The 22769-nt window shown below is 49.3% G+C and overlaps 1 protein-coding gene across 7 annotated transcripts in view; it reads left to right on the top strand.

The window, feature by feature from the left end:
- Positions 1-3443: 3443 nt before the first annotated feature.
- Epb41l4b (erythrocyte membrane protein band 4.1 like 4B) overlaps positions 3444-22769 on the top strand; it is a 149035-nt gene continuing 129709 nt past the window's right edge. For 3 of the 7 annotated variants that reach the window (XM_041656994.1, XM_041656995.1, XM_041656993.1), the window contains exon 1: positions 3446-4356. In XM_041656994.1, coding sequence (XP_041512928.1) covers positions 4051-4356 — 306 coding nt within the window. In that variant the 5' untranslated portion in view covers positions 3446-4050. Of the gene's footprint in view, positions 4357-22769 lie in introns of all 7 variants that reach the window. The other 4 variants (XM_041656991.1, XM_041656992.1, XM_041656996.1 and 1 more) reach the window with 4 other exon arrangements.

Below are 22769 nucleotides of genomic sequence, written 5' to 3'. Positions count from 1 at the left end.
CGGATCCTACCCTGGATGCTCCTATACAGCTGAGGTGAAGCTACTGCTTATAGCCCAGGAGAAGACCTGGAAGTCAGTGTAGACTGTCCTGAGCGTCCCTGAGGTGGTTCTAGGTAGACATGCATGAGAAATATTGGTGTCTTAGTCCACTCAGGGTGCTTCAACCAAAGAGCACAAATAATACAGATTATTTTCCATAGTGTCAGGAAACTGGGAAATTCAAAATGAAGGTACCAGCAGGTAAGTTGTTTAGTGAGGGTCTCTGGTCTGTAATATAGGTGACACCTTGCTGTGTCCTCCCATGACCCAAAGGGCAAGACGCTTTGTAAGTGTCTCTTACAAAGACACCAGTTTTACTCAAGGAAGCAGAGTCCCCACAACACAACCGCCTCCCAAAGGTCCCGCCTCATGAATTTTGAAAGGACACAGGCATCCAGAGTCATAGCAACGAGGTTCTGAAGAGTAGTTTAAGGACGAAAGCGTCATTAGGGAGTGATGCATTGGGGAGCGGAGGAAATGGCTCAGTTGGTGAAGTGCTTGCCACACAAGCATGAGGAACTGACTTTAATCCCTAGAACACATACAGAAAAGCCACGCGGGACAGTACCGCCTGCAATTCCAGTGCTAGGGAAGTGGAGAAGACAGGATTCCTGAGACTTACCGGCTACCCAGTCTATCTCAGTCAGCGAGCTTCAGATTCAACCGGACAGCCCATCTCAAAAATTAGGTAGAGAATGACTAAGGAAAAAACCCAACATCAGCCTCTGGCTGCTGCATGCATACACACATACACACACAAATAGATAAAAAAGGATGGTGCATTCGTATGCAAAGCAGCTCTAGCTGAGTCATAGTACTCATAATGAGGGAGGGGTGGTCGAATCAAAGATTATTAAAATCTTTGAGGGACTGGTTATAGATTTTAGACAGAACAGCTAGGCACTGTAGGGTCTGAAGGCAGCAAGAGAGAACGGACAGCTGTTAGAACACACAGCCCTGTAACTGTGAAATGTGAGTTTGCTCATTAAATGTTGGAACTCTGAGGCTGAAATGTTAGTGACAAGAGCCGTTGTTAAAGTAATGTCTGGACAGCTATTTCTCCACCACACCGAAGCTAAAATGGGATGAGAGCCATTAGCGGGCAGGGCCTGACATACAGGAATCCCCATGTAATTCAGGATGACGCTGTCAGTAGCCATTAGAGCTGCACGGAGTCACAAGTGGGGGCATCTAGGCTCTCTTCACTTTCCTTTTCCTCCTCTCTCAGGAAATAACATAGTATACCCTCCAGAACCACCGGGAGGAGGAAGTGGGATGCTGGGGCCATTCCACAAGCATCTGATAAGTGCTTGCTACTTACTAGCTAGGTGCTGGGTGGGGATACACAGATGAATGAGAAAAAGTCTTGTTTTCATGGAGCCCGGAGTCCACCGGGAGAGGGGCTCTGAAAGCCACGCCCAGACGATGCTTGTGATGCCGCGATGCTCCAGACTGACATCATGTGGCGCACCTGCCTTGCTTCCTACTTGACCGACATGAAGACATATTCAGACCCAGTGACTCAAACCAACACCAAAGTGTTGTTTCACCATTCCAGAGCTCGAGATGGATCTTATAGGCTGAAATCCACATTGCTTTCCTTCTAGACTCTAGGGTGTTAACACACTTCTTCTTAAAATCTTCTAGAGCAGTGCTTCTCAACCTTCCTAATGCTGTGACCCTTTAATAGGTTCCTTACGTTGTGGTAACCCTGACCCTAAAATGATTTTCATTGCTACTTTATAACTGCCATGAGTCGTAACATAAATATTGAATACGAAGGGGGTTGTGTCCCACAGGTTGAGAAACACTGTTCTAGACGGTGCCTGTATCCCTCAATTTCGGGACCCTTATTTGGACAGTTGTTGCCTTGCCACAGTTCCTTCTCTCACTCTGATCCTCCTGTCTCTCCTAACACAGTTTCTTTTGAGTTACAATAGTGAGTTAATCCCCCCCCCCTTAGCCTTTTTAACTCAATCATTAAACAAAGCTCCTCTTTGCCACATACAGGGAAACACCACAATGCAAATGTAAAATGCCAAGGTGGGCATCTTTGTACTGGCTATTTTTCCTTCTACTGTAGCGTTCCTGGAGATAGACTCAGAAACCAGTCTTCTGTCTGGGGCTATGCCACCTTGTGAATAGTATTTGTTAAATCTGTCCTGGAGGTGAGAGCAGAGTGGGCATCTAATGGCTCATTGCAGGTGCCTCTCAGAGTATACCGTCACATGGGTGGTCCCCATAATATCACAGAATGAATGCCAGGCAGCGCTGAGACCCCAGGCAAGCATATTACATACGAAAGCTCCAAAATCCATGCAAGTGCATAGGAAGATAGAGAACGATCTGGGAACGCGGGAATGAGGGTTAATAAAGATGCAAATGATGAAATCACCCAAGGTAATGCCTGGTTTTCAAGAAATGTGTTTTGAAATTACTCCTACATTCAGCCCCCTGTCTTCTCTGTTTTGCTGAGGCCCCTGCTTCCTCGACTCTCTGAAAACTGTCATTTGTTTGCCAATCATGTCCCATGTTCCACCAGTAGCTCTGGAGCCAAGCCAAGGAGTCTGTACGACAGTCCCTCCAGCTTCCTACACCTCAGTTTCCTCCTTTGTGCAACCGGGATAATAACCTGTATGCAAGTAGGCTAAATGAAGACATATGGGAAGGGCTTAGAGTCGTGTCTGGCACAAAATTAGGACCTGATAAACGGCAGCGTTATTCTCCCAAGGCCTGGCCGCCTTTCAGCCTCATTTCCCACTTTCCTCATTCAGCAGCACGGGACAACGCACTTGTCTGTCCCTGGGCAAACCCTGAACCCGTGGGCATCGCTCGTCAGCAATTCGCTGTCTCCAGTATCCTCCATGTGTCCTGTGCAATTCATTCTCATGGCCCCGGTTCTACTGTGCTTCCCAGAAGTCCGTCCAACCTTGACCAACCTTCTCAGTAGCAACTGTTTATGCAGGCCCGTGCCTCAATTCTGGGCACGAGCGAGGTCCTTGAAGCAGGGTGTCTCCTAAGGAGTACGGAAAAGTACTTCCCCTCCTCTCAGGCCTCAATTTTCTGGTTTGGAACGAGTCCATTGGCTTGCAAGGTTAAAGCTGAGATTTTTAAACAGATAGAATCTAATTAAGTAGCAGGGGACAGGTCGCCTACTCCACATCTGCAGAAGGGGAAACTGAGTGTAGTTGTGTTTTGGTTTCTCTTTCACAAAGAGACGTGTTGTTCTTTGCCCCAGGAACAAGTTTTCCCAGAAAGGAGACAGCCTTGTTTTCTTCATCCGACCAAGGAGGGGGGAAACTCTCGGACTTTTCAGGGGGTCCTGCGCGCCCGGAAACACGTGTGTGCTCACCTACGTGTACGCACGTGAGCGTACCTACAGCAGCAGGGGGCACTCGGGCCGGCAGGGGGCAGCACAGGCCCGGCGCAGCCCCGGGGGAGGAGGGCGTGCTGCAGTGCCGGCGGCGGCGGCGGCTGGAGGTGCAGCCCTCCCAGGTGGGAGGCGGGGGCTGCGGGCGCAGGAAAAGGCGCCCCGGGAGCGGGCGCTCGGCGGGGGCCTCCTCCGGCCGGGCGCGGCGCGAGTGGGAGCGAGCGCGCCGGGAGCACGCAGGCGCTCTGCTCCGGCTGGCCCTCGGCCGGCGGGCGGCGCGGGAGCAGCCCGCAGCCGGGTCCCCCTGCAGAGCTCTTCGGCGGGGACAGCGGCTACGCAGTAGCCGGCACGGACCGCCCGCCCCTTCAAGCGCGCAGCGGCGACAGCAGCGGGACGGTCTCCAGAGCCGATCGTGCGCGCTCTCTCCCGCGCGGCTACTCGCGCCGGGCGCTGGCTGGGCCGACGCGCCCCGTGGGCGGCCGGAGAGCGGCCTCGGCCTCGGCTGGGGCGGGAGCGAGCCCCGGGCCGCAGCCCGCGGGAGGAGGTGCGGCGCGGCTGGCACTGACGGCGGCGCCGGGCGCTCCCGGGCGGCAGCGCCGCGACAGCGCAGGGGGCGGAGGCAGGGGGCGCCCCCGGCCAGGATGCTGCGGTTCCTGCGCCGGACCTTTGGCCGCCGCTCCATGCAGCGCTACGCGCGGGGCGCGGCGGGGCGCGGGGCCGCCGGGCTGGCGGACGAGCGCGACGGGGGGCCGCGAGGGGGCCCGGCCACCGCTGCCAGCTCCTCGGTGCTGCCCGCCGCGCCCGGGGGCAGCGTGTTCCCGGCCGGCGGCGGGCCCCTGCTCACGGGCGGCGCGGCTGTGCACATCTCCGCCTCTGGAGCGGCGAAGGCCACCCTCTACTGCCGTGTCTTCCTGCTCGACGGAACCGAAGTGAGCGTGGACCTGCCGGTGAGTGACGCTGCGGGGCAATGGTAGCCTGCGCCCCTTGGGGCAGAGCCCCCTTCCCCAGTGTTTTCGTCAGGGAAGCTTCCTGGGCTGCTCTTCGGGGACCCCTCCCCCATCTTCTGCCAGTCCTCTCCAGCCTGAACCCTCCCGGACCACTAAGCCCGCATACGCTGCGGGGCCCAGGCTTTGGCACCTTGCACCACAGGGTTGCATTTTCTTTGGCACCCACCTAGGTTTTTGGGCCTTACTCTTACCCCATTGCACGCTGTCCCCATGTCCCGCGTCCCCTCCTTTGGCGCAGGTGGCCGGCATTCCCTGCCAATACTGGCCTTCCGATGCTGGCTTAAATAGAATTTTTTAAGCGTTGCAGGGCTGCCCCGGGGTATCTCGATTTTGGTGTCAGGCCTTGATGAGATATTGGAGAAGAAATCCTTACCTGCTGCCCAGCAGGTGCCCCAAGTTTGGAAAGAGGGCTAGGGAACAGTTTTACCTCTCGGCCCTGGCCGATCCCTTATGTCCTCCATTCCTATCTCAAAGAGCCCCCTGGCTCACAACCTCGCAGGGGGTGGGACGACTTGGGAGTCAACTGTGAAGCCAGGTCAACTTTGAACGGGCAAAGGCCTTAGGGTTCTGGGAGTTGGACCCAGCCCCCTCTGGACTGGCCTCCCGACTCGCTCCCACACCGGGCAATGTGCATGGGACGTGCTCGGCATCCCGGGGTGGCAGCGCAGAGACCTGTGTCCGGGCCACACACCCACAGGTGGTTGCACCAGGGCCCAGTTCCAGTGGCAAGCTAGGCCAGCGCCAGTATCTTCGGCAGGGAGTCCGGCCACCAAGAACGTTTCTGGCCGAAGGGGCCAGTCAGATCCAATCAAACCTAAGCACTAACGGGGCGCCCACTGTGCACTCGGCGCTGCGGCAGACGGTGCCTTCGGGAATCTTTGGGTATGACTGAAGACACCGCAGTAATTGAGCCTTAGATGAGTTACAGATTGTCCGGAGGAACGTTTAGGCCTTCCTGGGTGGCAGGAATTTTTTTTAGAGAACTCTTAATCTGTAAGGGTTTCAGATGAGAAAAATCAGCCTACCTGACCTGGGCTCTAATGCTTCTTCCGTGTGGGTTTAATTTGGAGACAGTTTCAATTTATGGTAGTTTAATTTTGTGTTTTTTGTGCTCCATGGGAGAGCATTTTGTCATAAATATACCCTTGCGGGGCCTTTTCATAGAAAAGGTGCCAACATTCCCCAGCCCAGAGCTGTTGCCTTTTAAAAAGCATTCATGTCCCTGCTTCCCAGGCTCCAAGCTCTGATGAGGCAGCCCGAGATGGGGAGCAGAGGCGAGGTGAGTGGGCAGCTTGGATAGGGAGAGGATGTGGCGCAGTTTGCATCTGGCAAAGGAATGCTCTCCTTGGGAACTTTGTCGGTGGTGCTCCTTGCTGGGGCGTGGGTTCTTGTCTCTTCCCCAGGGATAGCTGGCTTATATATAAAATGTATTGCTACTGTCAGGTTTGTGCGACAGGCTTAAGTGGTGTTTCTGAATTGAAACACTGCAAACGGAGTAAAGTGCCTGTGTGCTAAAGAGATCCAAACAGGTCCACGAACGAACAGGTTGGAATGCTGGCTTACTGCAGTTGGCGGGGCCATGTGGGGATGGGAACACAGGCAGGCGTCCTAAAAGGTTACTTCATATATATATATATATATATATATATATATATACAGAAAAAAAAATCCCTCCATCTCAGGTTTCCTTTTGATGGCAGATATTTTTGATGCCCTTTTAAAAGACGTGGAATTTACTGAGCTCCGAGTTATTTATACATCCAGACATAAAACTGTGCACCATGTCCACAGACAAACAAAAAGCAAATGCTGGCTCTGTCGTGTGAGCTCTCAGGGATGGGAGATGAAGAAAAATTACCAGTAAACATGGCTCATTGATTTAAAGATTTATTAGATACTAGAATTGCATCATACAGGCTCCTCCACCAGTCTTCCCAGAGCTGAGTGTTAGTTCCTGTAATTAATTCTCCCAGTTAGGAGGCTGAGCTGGCTCCCCTCTGAATTTGTAGTGTTTGTGCCGTTCCTTAGACCCACCTTACTGGATTCCCTTTTTAGGTCTCCTAGGCATTTGACGCCACCTGTGCCTGCTCGGCTGTTTCTGGATTCTTACTACTCCCTGGGCTCTGACCTTGCCTGACAGGATTTACCTTTGATCTGATACCCCTAAGCTTCCTTCTATATTGGATCACTTGCATAGAGACCCGGGGACCTGGCCAGTCTATGACTCCTTTGTAATTAAAACCCTCGGGCGGCCCTAGCTTCAAGAATTCCTTTGCCCAGCGTACAAAAGTGGCAATGTGTTGTCGTAACCCTTTTTATTAGCCCCTCTCAGGACAGACGAGTGTGTTCTAAAATGGCCTCAAACACAGTAACACCCTCAGTATGACCAGGCTGTGGCACCTTGGCGCAGTTACTCATCCTTTATGGGGTGTCTCGAGTGTGCTAAGCTACTTGCTGTGAGCACAAAGGTCAGTGAGGCATGGCCTGGAGGCTCTTGGGAGACACATTTGAAAAGATGGTTTTGTGTTCTGGGTGATGCTAATAAGGGGAAGTACTTTCTAGTGGGAAGTGGAGTGTGTGGGCTGTGGGGTCCAAGGACTTCCTGAAGTTTTTGATGCTTGAAATGATAGCATCTTAAATCCTCTGTCACTTGGCAAAGCCACAGTCTGGTTGGCATAATTAGTAAAGGAAGTCGCCACTGTCATTTTCCTAGTGAGTCCCCCTTCAACAGACTTGGAGTTGGGTGGTCTGGTTGGTTGCATCTGCTAGCCTTCCTGGAAGTTTTGAACCCTTCATGTAGATAGTCAGTGCTTTCCCAGTTGTGGCTAAAACATGAAGAAGGTGGTCTTTAAACCCCCACCTGTAACATGCAGTCCACAGTGGGCTTGGCGTTCAAGCCCACCTGCCAGGTGACACTCAGAATGCCACCCTGAGTCATTTCTTGTCAGAAACCTGGCCCTGCTGTGGAGGGCACCTCCTTCCTATTAGTTCAGCCATGTGCAGCCTTCAGGTCTGGTCTGGTCTGAGGGAGCCAGGCGCTTTCCTACTACCAGTGTGGCTGCAGATCCCTCTGGTTGGTGTGCTTGGCAGCGGCACCCGCTGTTGACTCGTATTAGCTCTTTGTTGACTAAACCCCTGGCATGGCTTGTGCTCAGGCCATTTCTGCTCAGCCCCGCCTCTGTTGCCTGTGTGTGTGTGTGTGTGTGTGTGTGTGTGTGTGTGTGTGTTTGTGCGCGCGCACACGCTTGCGCATGCACGTGCACGCACGATCTTTCAGCAGCCCTGTGTGCGAAGCTGTTGGGACACTGGCTTGCCAGTTAGCGCTCCCGCCATGCCTTGCAGGGGGAAGGCTGGTTGGCCAGTGTAGCGTTTGGCACATTTGCTCTCCCTGTATCGGGAACTTGGCATTGACTCATTAGGGTACTGTGTAAACCTGGAGAATTTCAGCGTTACCTTCTGGCTTGCCTGTGCCACCTTGGGCAACTTCAGCTGAGTGTTGATTTCCCTGTTTTTTTTTTTTTTTAAATGGGAAGATGAAATGATTAAAAACAAATTACAATGCCTCGAAAAACAAATTACAATGCCTCGGTAAACAGCAAGACACTTGGAGGATTGATAGAAAGTTATAATTTTTATAAACTTCTCATCTTTTTCTCTGGAATGTGGAGAAGTCTTTTTAAAAATTATAATAGGGACTTCAGAAAAATAAAAGCGAGTTGTACCAGGCAGGCTTCCCATTGCTCTGCTTTTGTTGAGCGGAATTGGAAGCTGAATGCTATATGAGGGATTTTTTTTTTAAAGCTTTACTCTGGAAGAGAAAAGAGGCCCCTGCACAGGCTCTTAGGGGGCCTGGTAGAACCAACGTGATACAGCATAGTGACCACACGCCTTATCTTGGATTGGAAGGTGCATCCCCATCCAATGGATTTATGGGCAACTGGATTCAGAGGGCATCAGGACCACCCATTAGTCACTCCCTGACAGCTGGAATGGGCTGCTCCGGAAAGGCATAGAGCAAGAGAGGTGGTAGGATGCTGGCATTAGTGCCCCTTTCTCTCACCCATGCAGAAAGGGTGAGATGTTTTTCTGACAATCGGAAGTAAGGCAGATTTTCTCATTCTCTTTGCAATCTAGCAGAATGACTCTCTAACTTTATCCAGCCCTTTCTTTCTTTTTCTTTTTTTAAAAATTAAAGATGTTTTCACTCTGTTGCCCAGTTTTCAACTTCCAGTGACTCTCCTGCCTCACCCTTCCTTGGTGCTGGGACTTTAAGCATGTGTTAACTGTTCTCAGTTCATCTGAAGGGAGCAGGGGGTGGGGTGCGTGCATGTGCACCTGATTTTTATTCCTCTCTCTCTCCAATAAAATTTTCTTAGCTCTTGGAGCTCGAGACACTTCAGCAGAGGACCCAGGTTTGATTCCTAGCATCTACCTGGCAGTTCACAACCACACATTCGGTAGGACTCTATGGAGGCTGGGGTATCTGTCCACCTGGGTCATGAATTTGTGTTGTTTCTTATGTAAAGAAGGATTTTATTATAAAAGGTGAACTGAGCTGGGAGTGAGAGACATGAGTGGCAGGCACGTTTCCCTGGTAGGATGTGATAGAGAGTAATCCTAGAAGCTGGTGCCATGCTGGTCAAGGGGAGGAAGGGAAGGGGTGTGGCTGGTGAGTGGGGGCTCCCCTGGTCTCTTCTAGGACCAGTCATATGACCCTCCAGGGTCATGAGAAAACATCAACTTGCTGTAAGTACTTCCATGTGCTTAAACTCTCTGAATTCTGGCCTTGCTTTGGAAATGGCAGAAGGCCGTGGGGGTGAGCTTTCCCCTGACATTCTTCTTTGGAAACTTAGAAAATTTCTACCCTGGGGACCACAGAGATACTCCTCCAATATGTCTTCTTCCCACTCCTGGACCTTTTTGACTGGCTGGCTCCAAATGTCCCTGTCTGCTACTCTGCTCTACCCAGAGAAAAACCCTCTTCCAGAGGGGTCTGTGCTCTCTGTCCTCCAGTCTCCTGGATGGCTTTCACTGCCAGGGTCACCTGCTGATTCGTCTGCGTCTTGCCTCAGGCTGGCGTGTAGGTCCCACATCCCCTTTCATCTCACATTTATAGCAGAAGGATTCGAAAATAGGGAGAAGCCAGAGATGTTAAAATAGAGTCTCAGATTTCATGAGAGGTTGGAGGGTGCTGTGTCTCCATCCTTTTAATCTTTGTGTTTATATGGGAATGTGTATTTTGGATGCTGAACTTAAATGGGCCAATTGGAAAGGGTCTAATGACCCCGATCTCCCGATGCAGCCATGGGTCTCCTCTTGTCACATCCCAGGAACGTGCAGCAGTGTGGTTGGTCCTTTGAGCGTACTGCCTGGGTCAGAAGCAAGCTCTCCCTATCTCCTCCTCTACCTGCTGTTGGCAGGTTAAAGGTTTTAGAGATACAGTCTCCAGTTCCTTGCCTCAGGGATTAGCTGGGAGAGGATGATGGTTAGTTTTAATTGTTAACCACACAATGCAGAACTACCTGGGAGGAGCTCTCAGTGAGGGTTTGTCCTGATCGGGTTGACCTGGGGGCCTAACTGGGCGTGTGTGTGTGTGTGTGTGTGTGTGTGTGTGTGTGTGATGTTAATTTGATGCAGGAAGACCAGCCTACCTGCGGACAGCATCATTCCCTGGCTTTGGGTGCTGAACTGTGTAAGAGTAGAGAAAGCAGCTTAAGCAGTAAGCGTACTTGGATTCATCCTCTCTGCTCTTGACTGTGCATGGGACTAGTTTCTTCAAGTTCCTGTAACCTGGAATTGCGAATCAAAACAGCCCCTTTCTCTCCTAAGCTGTTTTTTTTTTTTTGTTTGTTTGTTTCTTAACCTGCCAGCTAAGCCCCCACTCTCTCCTGTAAAACTCAGGGATAAGGACAGCCAGCCTTTGTGAACATTCTGAAAGATAATCCTAGAACCCCTAAGCACAGAGCCAGGCAACAGAAACGGAGCTAGGATAGGGAGGTCTGTCTCTGTCTGTCAGGAATGGTTGTGAGAGTTCCAGCTAGAGCTGCTGTGTTAGATGTGGCCTGGAGTCTGTGCCCTCTGAATCCAGTGTCCCTCATCTTGTATCTCCTGCAGCCTCCGTGGTTCCTCTCCAGCCAACTGTTATCATCCCACCTGGCTACTTGATTTTAATGTTCAGTTATGAAAATGGTTTTCCAACGTGCTTTTGCTTGTGAAAGGCAAATTTTCTATAGTCAACAAAGGCCTAAGGAACTCTTCCAGTGTGTTGGTGGCGGGGGGGGGGGGGGAGTGTTTCTTGAGTTCCTAGTCGGTGGTAGACCTGCAACCCCATGGGAAGCAGTACAGGGGAGGAGCTACTGAACGGTGTGGTCCAGCTGGAAAAGCTGTGATGCCCACCGTGACTGGGGCTGTCCCAAAGAATGCAGAGGCGCACAGCTGTTGTGTTTTGCTGGAAGGTGTCTGGGCAGCAGGTACAAATGCATGGGGCATGGGTTGGGGGGAAGGAGGAACTCACTCCTTGGTGGGGCGGGAGACGAACAGGTATGGAGGACTGTAAACCTTTGACTGTGTCTCCAGCTCTTACAGGAGTATGTGAGGGGCCTTGAAGTACATGAGAGCCTAGATCTGTGCTCAGGGGTTCTGGATTATCCTTCTGGAAGCCCATAAAGACTGTTTTCTCCAGATGTTTACAGGAGAGTCTGGCCTAGCTAGCAAATTAAGAAACCTCCCTGAACTGAAGCCATATGGCTAGCAAAGTCCAGTTTCATGCCCAGACTGTGGGGAGGTAATGTTGATTTGAGAGCTCTAGCAGCTCACCTAGGCTCAGGGTGAATGGCCCTGAGCCTGCCCCAGGGGTCTCACAGGTTCACAGGTGTCTGGGGACCCCAGAGTCCCATGAAGATTTCTGCTTTTGAGGGCCACTTAGTGCCTCTAGAACTTGGGCTCATGTCTTTGGTATGGTAGATTGGGTACGTGCAATTTCTTTCTTTGTTTTTTATTTTGTGTGTGTGTGTGTGTGTTTTGGTTTTTCAAGACAGGGTTTCTCTGTAGCTTTGGAGCCTGTGATCCGCCTGCCTCTGCCTCCCGAGTGCTGGGATTAAAGGCGTGCGCCACCACCGCCAGGCCCGGCTACAATTTCTTAAAGATGCTTTCTGACTTGAAGGCCATTCGTCAACACCTGGGTCAAAAGCTGTCATCATACAGAAGTGCGTAGTAGAACAGCGTTAAAACGATCATCCAAAAAACCGTTTCCACCTCCCCATCCTTCTGCATAGCAGCTGTTGGGTGGCAGGCACTTCGTTCCTTTTTAGTCTTTGTGCTCCTGTATACCCGTTGATAAGCACTGCAGGTTTTGTTTTGATTTGTTTTGTAGCCTGGGAGTTGAACCCATGGCCCCATACATGGCTAGGCAGGTATTTTCTATCGGCAGCCCTGCCCTTTTCTTAGCCAAATATTTTCCAGCTGCACAGGTTTCCTGAGCGTCTCGCCCTCTTTGCGCAGCTCTGGTTGACTTAAATCCACCCTACCTCTCTGTGTGTGGCAGGTGAGTAATACCTGCCTCTGCCGCCTCAGTCTCTGGGGGCTGGAGGTTGAAGCGCAGAGCATCTGCTTTTGTGCCTCTTAAGCTCCCTGCCTCCCAGGCTATGGAATTTGTGTCATTTCTTTAATGGCCTTGTCTGGCAAGGTATTCCCTTTTCCTTCGGGGGGGGGGGGTCTTCAGAAAGCAGATGACCACAGGCCACGTGCCTGGTAAATGTGGTCCAGCCAGATTCAATCTAGGTTTCCAGACTCCTTTGCCATTGTTTCCCCCAGCTCAGGTGCACAAGCCGAGCTCTCTGGTTTCCTCCCCTGTTCCTGGGTCATAAACACCCCTGTGCCTCACCGCTCTGTCTCTGTAGCTCTGGAGTTTGGGTTCAGCATGCTGCTTTTGAGCATTTTTTTTTCTGGATCTTTCCCCCAGTCCCAACTAGCTTTTTCTTCTTATACTTAAGAACTGGAAGAGTCCTCGGGTCGGGGTTCCATCTTAACCATGGAACTATCTGGTGATCCCTTGGCACCCAAAGTTGAGCTAGGTCCTAGGATGGGGTCATCCACGTGGCTGGCCTCTCTGAGCATACCATCCACAAGTGCCCTCAGAGGTGACATCCCTCGGCTCAGTGATGCCCTTCCATGCCCAGATCCTCATCTGAATGTTGTCATCGCGTCATGCAATGACTTTAGCTTTGGAGAGGCCCGATAGTGCCGTTTCCCTGTCTGCTTCCTTGTTTAGCTACACCTACCCTGAAAAGAGAACTTTTCAGAACTCGTAAGGTAACAGAGAGCTAACCATTTGAACAGTTTTTAAATGTGTAACTATTATATCATCCATCTCTGGAACTTTTGTGTCTTCTTAAATGGGAACTCCAGCCCCATTTGAACACCAACTCTCCATCTACACACACACACACACACACACACACACACACACACACACACACACTCTCGTAGGTGCTGTTGGGATACCTGAAAACAACTTGGCATAGCATTAAAAGGCCAGGCTTACCCTCTCTGGCTTCCAGATGCGTATTCCAGCTCCTTTCTGCTTTTGTTCTTTCAACGTTGACTGCTCTCATCTCCTTAAGTGAGAGCCCTGCAGCATTTGCCCTTTCGTGTAAGACTTGGATCACTTAGCAGTGACCCTCCCAGCTGTAGCCTGCACACTGCATGTTGCTCAGCCATTTATCCAGATCAGAGAATTTTATGGGTTTTGGACCACTCAGTCCTCCCGTTCCACAGTGCCACGGTCTCTGGAGCTGTGGAAGCCCTCAGCCCTTAGCTCTTGTTTTTATTTGATTTTAGTTAACTAATTCCTTTGTGTGTGTTTGGGGTATACACAGGCCACGGCCCATTTTTGGTAGGCAGGAGACAACCTGCAAGAATTGGTTCTCTCCTTCTGCCATGTGGGTCCTGGGGATCAGCCTCAGGTCATCAGGCACCTTTCCCTGCTGTGCCCTTACTCCTGGTTGTTGGAATTCTGGCATTTCCCTTGGACTTGCTCTGTTCTCATTGTCTTCTAACACTGTCTCAGTCTGGTGGTGGTGGTAGGTGATGAGCCAGCTTCCTTTCTCCCCTCACACACTTTGGCCAGAGTTGCCTAGGATCGGCAAATCTTCTGTTGACACAGAGCTCACTGGCTGCTCTCAAACTCACGTCAAGCCACCTAACCTTAGCCTCCCCCGGGCTGGGGTTATAGGTTGTGAGGCACCATGCCCGGTCAGACATTCTAGAGCAAGAAGGATCTGAACAAAAACAATACCGTGGAGATCCTTGTATTATCACCCAGCTTAGGCACAGACCAGTCCCCAGCGCACGAGGCTCTGAGATGCTCTGCCGACTTCATTCCTTCTCTCCCTCCCGAAGCTCCTTTTCCTTCTTTATGTTTAAGGACTTTCCCTGAGTGGCGCATTGTTAGTTTCTTGCGCTGTGAGCTGAGGTGGTTTTTCATTTAGGCTGCCATCCGTGATGATGAGGTACCTGGGGTGCTAACCGCTCCACAGTTACTCTGTTGCATAACTATAATGGAATCCGCTTATCCTTTGGAGATGCTTGGGCTGTTTTCAGTTTAGAGCTGTATGTTTTATGTCTGCAGTCTAGGAAGAGTGAGAGCAGTGTTTGGGGGCTTTCTCTTGTGGTGCTGGGAATTGAACCGGGTCCTCATGAATGCCCGGCAGGTATCCCGCTGCGGAGCCAGGCCCCTGGCTCTTGGCCTTCACTTTCCCCCAGTTATTGGTAGGATTAAGTTTCAACCGTCCTGGAGCCCTTTGTGGTTTCTGCCCGCCTTGTGGCGGCACTGTGCTTTCCCACCGTGTGTGCTGTGCCCTTTCACCCTCACACCTGCTCCTTAGTGAGAGTGTCTCCTAATCCCTCCCCTCAGAGAACACACCACCGACAGGCGTCCCACAGGCTTCATTGGCAGCCTCTCCTCACGGAGGAGTTATTGTCTGACTCCACTGTCACTCAGAAGGAGCTGTGTTAGCAGCTCCTGGGAGCTTGAGTAACGGTGAGACACAGAGTCTTGACTTCATTGTGCGTGTGCGCGTGCACACACGTGTGTACACATGTGTATGTGAGTGTACCTGCATGTGGAGGCCAGAGGACAATTTAAGGTGCTATTTCTCAGGTGCCATTCATCTTGTTCTTTTAAAAAAAATAGTCTCTCTGCCTCTGTCCCCCCGTCCCCCATCCGTGTGTGTGTGTGTGTGTGTGTGTGTGTGTGTGTGTGTGCGTGCATGTGTACAGGTCAGAGAACAACTTTGCGGAGTCAGTTCTCCCTTTCTATCTTTATGTGTGTTTGGGGGATCAAACCTGCAAGTGGATCCCCAGCTTACACAGCAAGCACCTTTACCCAATGAGCAGCTCTGAGACTACACACCTTCCTTCCATCCTTTTTTTGGCCTAGGTTCTGTTAATCTGGTTGGACAGGGAGCCCCCAGGACCTGTGCTTGGCTTTTTGTATGTGGGTTCTGGAGATTGGGTTTACCTCATGCTTTTAAGGTAAGTGCCTTGTTGACCGAGCTATAAGCCCAGAACTGTGTAATGGACTCTCAGTGTTTATCATGAGAATTCGGTATTCACCCAGGCGTACTGTTACTCACTTAGACCTGCGGCTCTAGCCCTCCCCAGCGGCTCTAAAATATGTTTCACATATGCCATTTCAAACATATCCTTTCTTAGGTATCTCTGGAAGAGAAGGCTATGCTTTAAAAGGTGTCCACAAGTCTGTTAAAACATTTCAATGTAACAATTGCTATTTAGTATCTATCATATATGTAGCTAATGTCAAGACATTGGGGGGGGTGTTTTAGCAAGGTCTGTTTATTGCATTTTGTTGACAGTCTCTATGAGGCAGGTGTCAAACCTCTCTCCTCTTTCAGTTTTCATTTTTTTAAACCATGTATCTGTTGAAAAAGCTGAAATATCAGTCCTGTATATGTCCCTTGTTTTCTGTATTTTGCTGTATTTGGTCACCCTGGCAACTGGTTGCATTTGAAACTCCCGAACCAGGGCACATATATCATTAGGATAAGTTTCTGGTGCTCAGAAAGCGTGGGTGGAGACCGGTAACTACACCTGATGTGGACGCTCAGTGGGAAGGTCTAAGGTGGGGCTGCAGGATGGGAGTAAAGACTCCGATGAATGGAAAATGCCACCAAGAAGCTTTGGGCCCTGAAGGCAAGCAGAGATCGGCGTTCCTGGTGCCTGGAACAGCATATGTGAAGGAACTGAGGCTTGAGAGAACATGTTCAAGTTCCCTGCTCCTTGCTCTGTGCCTGTCAGGAAGCTTAGCCATCTCCCACTGATCCTGCCTCCTGGAAGTGGTCCAGATTCTTCTCAGTAGATGCGAGGAAGGAGTGTTTTCTTTTCCTCTGTCTACTTTCGGTTTCATCACCAGCTCCATGACACAAGGCCCTTCTTTATCCCATTCCCTCCTGTCTGGGAACCTTTACCCTCATAGGAGGCCCTCTGCAAGCCCTTTCTATCTCTCCCAACTGGAAATACCGGCGTGTTTCAGGGAACACAGAGCAAAAGAATGGAGCCAGCTAGCTATGGGACAGTTGGAATAACTGAGTATTAAGTTTCATGGATCCAGTTGAGACCACAGGGTCCAAAGCCTGGTTCTGGGGTGGGTTCATTCTTCCAGCTACCTAGAAATGCTCACTGCTCTCTCCAACCCATGAGGATAGTGTCAACAGAGTAACTTCCGGCAGCCGGGTCTCTCAGGTTTTCTTGGTGACACCCACTCACTTAGCCTGCCGTACTCTCTCCACTGTCTGTCTGCCTCTGCTAAAGCAGGCAGGGTCGGGCACAGGCTTCCTCCAGGCACCTGACACTTGCTAAAGGCCCAGGAGGGTTAGTTATTAACCTGCCGTGTACTCTCAGCTGCCCATCCCTAGTGTTTCATCAGCCGCAAGCCTTTTATTGCTCCTGGCCTAAGCAACCCGCTCTGTATCTGTTAGTCAGCATCAGGACCTCTTTGATGACAGTGAGGGTGACTGGTCAGAGTTCAGGGAGGGGCCCCGCCTGGCTTGGAACTGGGGTCCAGGTCAGTCATTGGAGCCAGCGGTGGCAGATCCAGTAGGACGAGGAGACTGTGGGCTCAAGACTGTGTTAATGGGAACACTAGGAATCTAAGGTTGGAAATATTCTCCCAGGATGCATTGCTGTTCGAGAGCGAGGGCGTTATTTAGCTTTGAATCCAGAAAGCCTCAGTGTTGTGGGGAGGGGCGAGACTCATTGCTCTCCTTTACTTTGCGTTTCCCGTCTGTATCAGGTTGCCTTGTCTATCTCTTGTAGACCTGCATTCATTCGTCCAATGTCTGCCTTTTCCACATCTTCTACATAAACCTGAAGGCTGAGTCCTATTTCTGTTATTTCTAGAAGATGCATTATTATTATTTCAGAAAATCCGTTGTCTACAATTCCTTTTCATATGACCCATTTTGCCACAATTAAAACATTTGGTATTCTGGTGTCTCCTTTTACCATTGGAAATTGCTTCTTCTACCCATGCTTCAGTGCCGTAATCAAATGTATCAGCATTCAGTGTATGCAAGACCCATTCTTCCAAAGGCGCTGATCTGAGCTTTAAAGGCCCCAAAATTCTTTTGCATTCCACATTTGCATTTTCATAAGCCAAAGACTCAATCATTATACATCTTGCTTCTGGGTCAGATATTCCTATTTGTACAGCCTTAGTTAATCTTTGTAAAAAGTCACTAAAGGGTTCTCTCTGACCCTGTTTAACTCTCACAAATGATTCCATTCTCTGTCCTGGGTCTTGTACCCTGTCCCAAGCCCTTAAGGCTGCTGTAGTACACATGGAGAGTGTGTTTTCATCCAAATTAGTTTGTTCCTGAGGGTCAGAAAAGAGCCCTTCACCTAGAATTTTATCTAGGGAAATGTCAATTCCCTTCGCTTTTTCCTGCTGTTCTAAAAGTCTAGCCTCTTGCCTGAATAAGCATTTCCATTTCAATTGGGGTCCACTTTCAAGTACCTCAGAGCTCAGCTGGAGCCAGTCTGAGGGGGTTGCTCTGCTTGTCGTGGCCCAAGATTTTAGCATCTCTTTAACAAAAGAGGCGTGCATCCCAAAAGTCATGACAGCCTGTTTAATTTCTTTGAGATCATTCATACGGACAGGCTCCCATGTATCTTCCTTGATGACTCTAGGGTTTCTGGAACCAATCACCTTCTCTGTTGTTATTACTGGAAAGGCAGGTAGAGCTGTAGGTAGAGTTTGTGGAAATTGTCCCGGAGAGATTTACCCACAGATGTAGTTAAAATTTGCCTTTCTACCCTTTGCTCTTCTTCATCAGAATTTAGAAATTCCTCAATCTTTTCAATTATATTCACCATTGCCTTCTGCAATGTCTGAATCTCCTGTCCAGAATTATGTTCCAAAGCCTTCATTGAGGATTCTAAAGTATGAAGTTTGTCCATTAGAGATAACATCTCATCTTTGGACATGATTTTTATGGCATAAACCGTGCCTTCTTGTATTGACAATCTTTCTACCAATCTGTCATAAGCTTCAGACAAAATCCGATTGTCACATTCAGCAGTTTTGATTCTCTCAGTTAATGTTTCAGTTCCTACAGAAAGGGACTGAAGCTTACGATCCAAATCAGCTGTTCTCTCTTCCATAGTAATGAATTTCTCCTTAATATCAGCCACTAATGTTTCAGTTCCTACAGAAAGGGACTGAAGCTTATGATCCAAATCAGCTGTTCCCTCTTCCATAGTAATGAATTTCTCCTTAATATCAGCCACTAATGTTTCAGTTCCTACAGAAAGGGACTGAAGCTTATGATCCAAATCAGCTGTTCCCTCTTCCATAGTAATGAATTTCTCCTTAATATCAGCCACTAATGTTTCAGTTCCTACAGAAAGGGACTGAAGCTTATGATCCAAATCAGCTGTTCCCTCTTCCATAGTAATGAATTTCTCCTTAATATCAGCCACTAATGTTTCAGTTCCTACAGAAAGGGACTGAAGCTTACGATCCAAATCAGCTGTTCCCTCTTCCATAGTAATGAATTTCTCCTTAATATCAGCTGATAGAGGAAGGTCATTGGTTAAATAAAAAGAAACTGCTTGGCCCTCATTGGTTAGAAGATAGGTGGGAGGAGTAAACAGAACAGACCGCTGGGAGGAAGAGGAAGTGAGCTCAGACTCCACAGCTCTCCTCTCGGGAGCAGACGCCTCAGAGAGACGCCATGCTCCCAGCTCCCAGGCAGATGCACATGATGAAGCTCCGACCCAGGATGGACATAGGCTAGAATCTTCCCGGTAAGCGCACCTAGGGGCGCTACACAGATGATTAGAAATGGACTAAATTAATATGTGAGAATTAGCCTAGAAGAGGCTAGATAGAAATGGGCCAAGCAGTGATTAAATGAATACAGTTTGTGTGTTGTTATTTCGGGCATAAGCTAGCCAGGCAGCTGGGGTGCTGGGGACGCAGCCCCGCCGCCCTTATTACTACAATCAGCCACTAATGTTTCAGTTCCTACAGAAAGGGACTGAAGCTTACGATCCAAATCAGCTGTTCTCTCTTCCATAGTAATGAATTTCTCCTTAATATCAGCCACTAATGTTTCAGTTCCTACAGAAAGGGACTGAAGCTTACGATCCAAATCAGCTGTTCTCTCTTCCATAGTAATGAATTTCTCCTTAATATCAACCACTAATGTTTCAGTTCCTACAGAAAGGGATTGAAACTTATGATCCAAATCAGCTGTTCCCTCTTCTATAATAATGAATTTATCCTTAACATCAGCCTGTACCTTTTTTAAATTTTGCTCAGTTGATTGAGTCATGTTAAACAAAGATCTGTTCTCTTCCTGGAGAACTTCAAACTGATTCTTGAGAAGATTGTTGTCATTCTCAATTGTTTTTAAGCGTTCAATCTCTGCCTTAAGAATCCTGGATTCGTCTTGTAAAGACTTTATCATATTTCTATTATCAAACCATTTAGTGCTAATGAAAACTACGAATCCCAGAAGGATCCATAGATGTGGGGTGATAGACACCTCTTGTAAAATCTCCCACATGGTACAATTAAAAAAACTGTTAAATTCTTGAATGGTAACGTGTTCAGACATTTTATTTATAAAAGAAAAATTTTTTACCTGCAATAACCGGTTCCTGCCAGTGGTGGTCTCTGTGGTTTTGGAGCCTGTCTTGGAACTAGCTCTTGTAGACCAGGCTGGCCTCGAACTCACAGAAATCCGCCTGTCTCTGCCTCCCGAGTGCTGGGATTAAAGGCGTGCACCACCACCGCCTGGCCAAGTCACTTTGTATCAGACCAAATCTGCCGCTGTGGCGGCTTTTGTTGCAAAACCGCAGGTACTTGTGCTTCCACTAATTCAGGCAGCAGGGTTCTGCTGCAAACTTAGCCAAGGCAGGCAGGGAGGGGTTAATTGCTCCGGTGAGCAGGTGGGGCAGAATGGGCCTGTGTGGCGAGTGTATCTGGGACTTGGCACTGAGGCCCGAGTCACAAACTAAAAAACGGCTCCGGGAGCGTGCTGTGTTAGCTAGTGGGCTACGCGCTTGAGTTGGGGGCAAAATAGCCTGACGTTGGACGCCATAGTCTGTAGCCTCAGCCAGGTTGAAGGTGCATGTCTGTGATTTCAAAGTCCTGAGGAGATTGAGGCCGGAGGATCATTACACATTCTAGGGTAGCCTCAATGACATCCTGAGACCCTGCCTCTAAAAGCAATGACATCTAAGGTAAAATCTGTGGTCTCTTCATTAAAGACACTGCTGAAGAAAAATGGAAAGCTTGTGTGCTCTGTGCATGTGTGTGTGCTGCGTGTGTTGCTGTGTGTGTATGATGTGTGTGTGATGTGTGCGCTGTGTGCTGTATGTGTGTGTGCTGTGTTTGTGTAGCTGTGTGTGTGCTGTGTGTGTGTGTGTGAGATGTGTGCGGTGTGCTGTATGTGTGTGCTGTGTGAGTGAGTGAGATAGGTACCTGTGGAGGTCAGAGGACAGCCTGGGTTACGGGTCCTTGCCCTTCATCTTGTTTGAGGCCAGAACTCTACTGTTTGCTGTGTTTCCACTAGACTTGCTGGCCCATGAACGTCTGGGGGTTCTGTCTCTGCCTCCCATATCTCTTTAGGAGTGTTGAAACTGCAGATGGGTGTTCTTCTGCCTCTAGCTTTTCAACATGGGTTTCACATGGGTTCTGAGCATTTGACACCTGCACAGTGAGAACGTCACCTCCTGAGCCCTCTCCCTGCCTTGTGTTCTCTTTGAAAAGAAAAGGATTGAATGCCCCGGAATTACTGTAATGTGCCGCCTAGTTCATTCACTCGTGGAGAGATGAGCCTTCCCTATCCAGGAGTTGCCCAGATGGCTAGTGTATTCCGTTTACCGAAGAGACCTGTTCTGTTTTAGCTCTCCCGTTTATCAGAAGAAACAAACCACAGAGCCCCTCGCTTATGTCAGACCTTCTGCGGGGATGGCAGATGCTCAGAACATGGCTCCACTCTCCAGGAGCTTGTGTCCTGGACGTGCCTTGTATATTCCCTGCCCCTCCAAAAAAGGAGACCGAATGATTTTCCTCGATGTCCTCGGTGAACCTGCTATAGGTTTATTTCCCTCCAGGACAGACTCCAGGACACTAGATTTTCACTGAAAGGACAAAGCTCAGTGGGGTCTCCCCTTCTTAGTTGTCCCAGACTTCAAATGGTCTGGGCTTTTGGGTCATCTCTGTGCAGTGGTCCAGCTTCCAGGGCACTGTGGCTTCAGTCCTTGCTTTTTCTGGGGCTAATGGCTTATAATGATGTTGCTTAAAATATTATTTATTTATTTTATGTGTATGGGTATTGACATGCCTGGTGCCTGTGGAGGCCAGAAGGTGTAGAATCCCCTGGGATTGGAGTAACAGACAGTTGTGAGCTGCCATGGGTGTGCTGGAAATTGAACCTGGGTCCTCTGACAGAGCAGCCAATGACTTTAACTACTGAGCCATCTCTCAAGGCTCTGATTTTTAAAGGTTTCTTATATCCTAGAATCTTCTGGGGACCTTTACAAAGTTCACTTTCTGGGCCACACCTTAGGTTCTTAGTAATCCCCAGGATTACTGGGCATGGGGGCAAGGGTGGGGCAGGATGCTGTTCCCTGAATGTTTCAAGGCTTCTAGGTGATTTCTTGGGCATCATTAAAATGGAGGACTAATGTTTGACAGGTCCACATCCCTTACAGTTGTGCGTGTGTGTGTGTGTGCGCGTGCTTGTGCGTGTGTGCATGTGTGTGTGTGTGTGTGTGTGTGTGTATGTGGTATGTGTGTGAATAAGGCTCTTTAGCTTTCCTGGTTTTATTTTGTACCCATGGTTTCTCTCTGGCAGAGTTGTGGATGTTCTAATTTTAGGGAGCACTCCACAGTAAGAATTTGGCCCTGTTTCCCACAGCTAGAACCAGAAGAACCAGACTTGAACCATATACAGATGCAAAAATCAACACCCTCACTGTCTCTGTGACTGTCACCCTGCACCCCCCAAATAAGTCCTCACTTCTTACCCAGTCTTGCTGTTTGCCTTCCTTTTGTTGTCTGCCTTTCTTTTTTTTTCTTTTCTTCCCTCCCTCCCTCTCTTTTTCTTGAGACAAGGTTTTGCTATGTAGCTTAGAGCTGGCCTGGAATTCACTGTGTATGTCATGCTGGCCCCAAACTCATGGCAGTCTTCCTGCCTCAGCCTCCTGGGTGCTGGAATTCATGTGTATATCACTACAACTGTTATTGACATCTTTTTAGTTGACTCTTCCTGGCCCGGTCGTCTCCAGGCTCATCTCCAATGCTACCATGTGGATGGAGCTTGTCATTTGCGGTCCCCTCATGCTGCTTCCCTTTCCTGCCTGGGAACTTGCAAAAGACTTTCTCTTCGGGCAGACCTAACGCTTTTCATACACTAGTTTTCTTTATGTAGTAATTAGAATAACATATAGCATTCCTGGCCTTTTATTTTTGCAAATGCTTTCTTACAGTGGTCAAACTGGTACGACAAACTTGCTGTGAATGCTATCTATTATACTCACTGGTGTGCACCTTGTACCCATTAACAGGCACTCCCTGGTGCTCCTTTGCTCCAGGCAGCCTAATAATCTCTTGTTTTTGTGGATTTGCCAATGCTGGGCATTTAAATAGAATCCTACAGTGGGTAGCAGTTTCTGTCTAGTCTGCCTGCTTTGACTTAGCATATTGTCTTTAAGGTGAACCAGCCATTTCCCTTGGCCAATCTCCCCCACTTTTTTTTCTGACTTTGCATAGTCCTGAGTCATAGATTGTCCTACCAGCACCCTTACTGTACAAATGAGGA

This window comes from Microtus oregoni, unplaced genomic scaffold (genome assembly GCF_018167655.1).
Source record: "Microtus oregoni isolate MIOR12 unplaced genomic scaffold, Mior012 000008F_ref0000371, whole genome shotgun sequence".
Classification (NCBI taxonomy): Eukaryota; Metazoa; Chordata; class Mammalia; order Rodentia; family Cricetidae; genus Microtus; species Microtus oregoni.
This window is presented reverse-complemented; position numbering and strand designations above follow the sequence as displayed.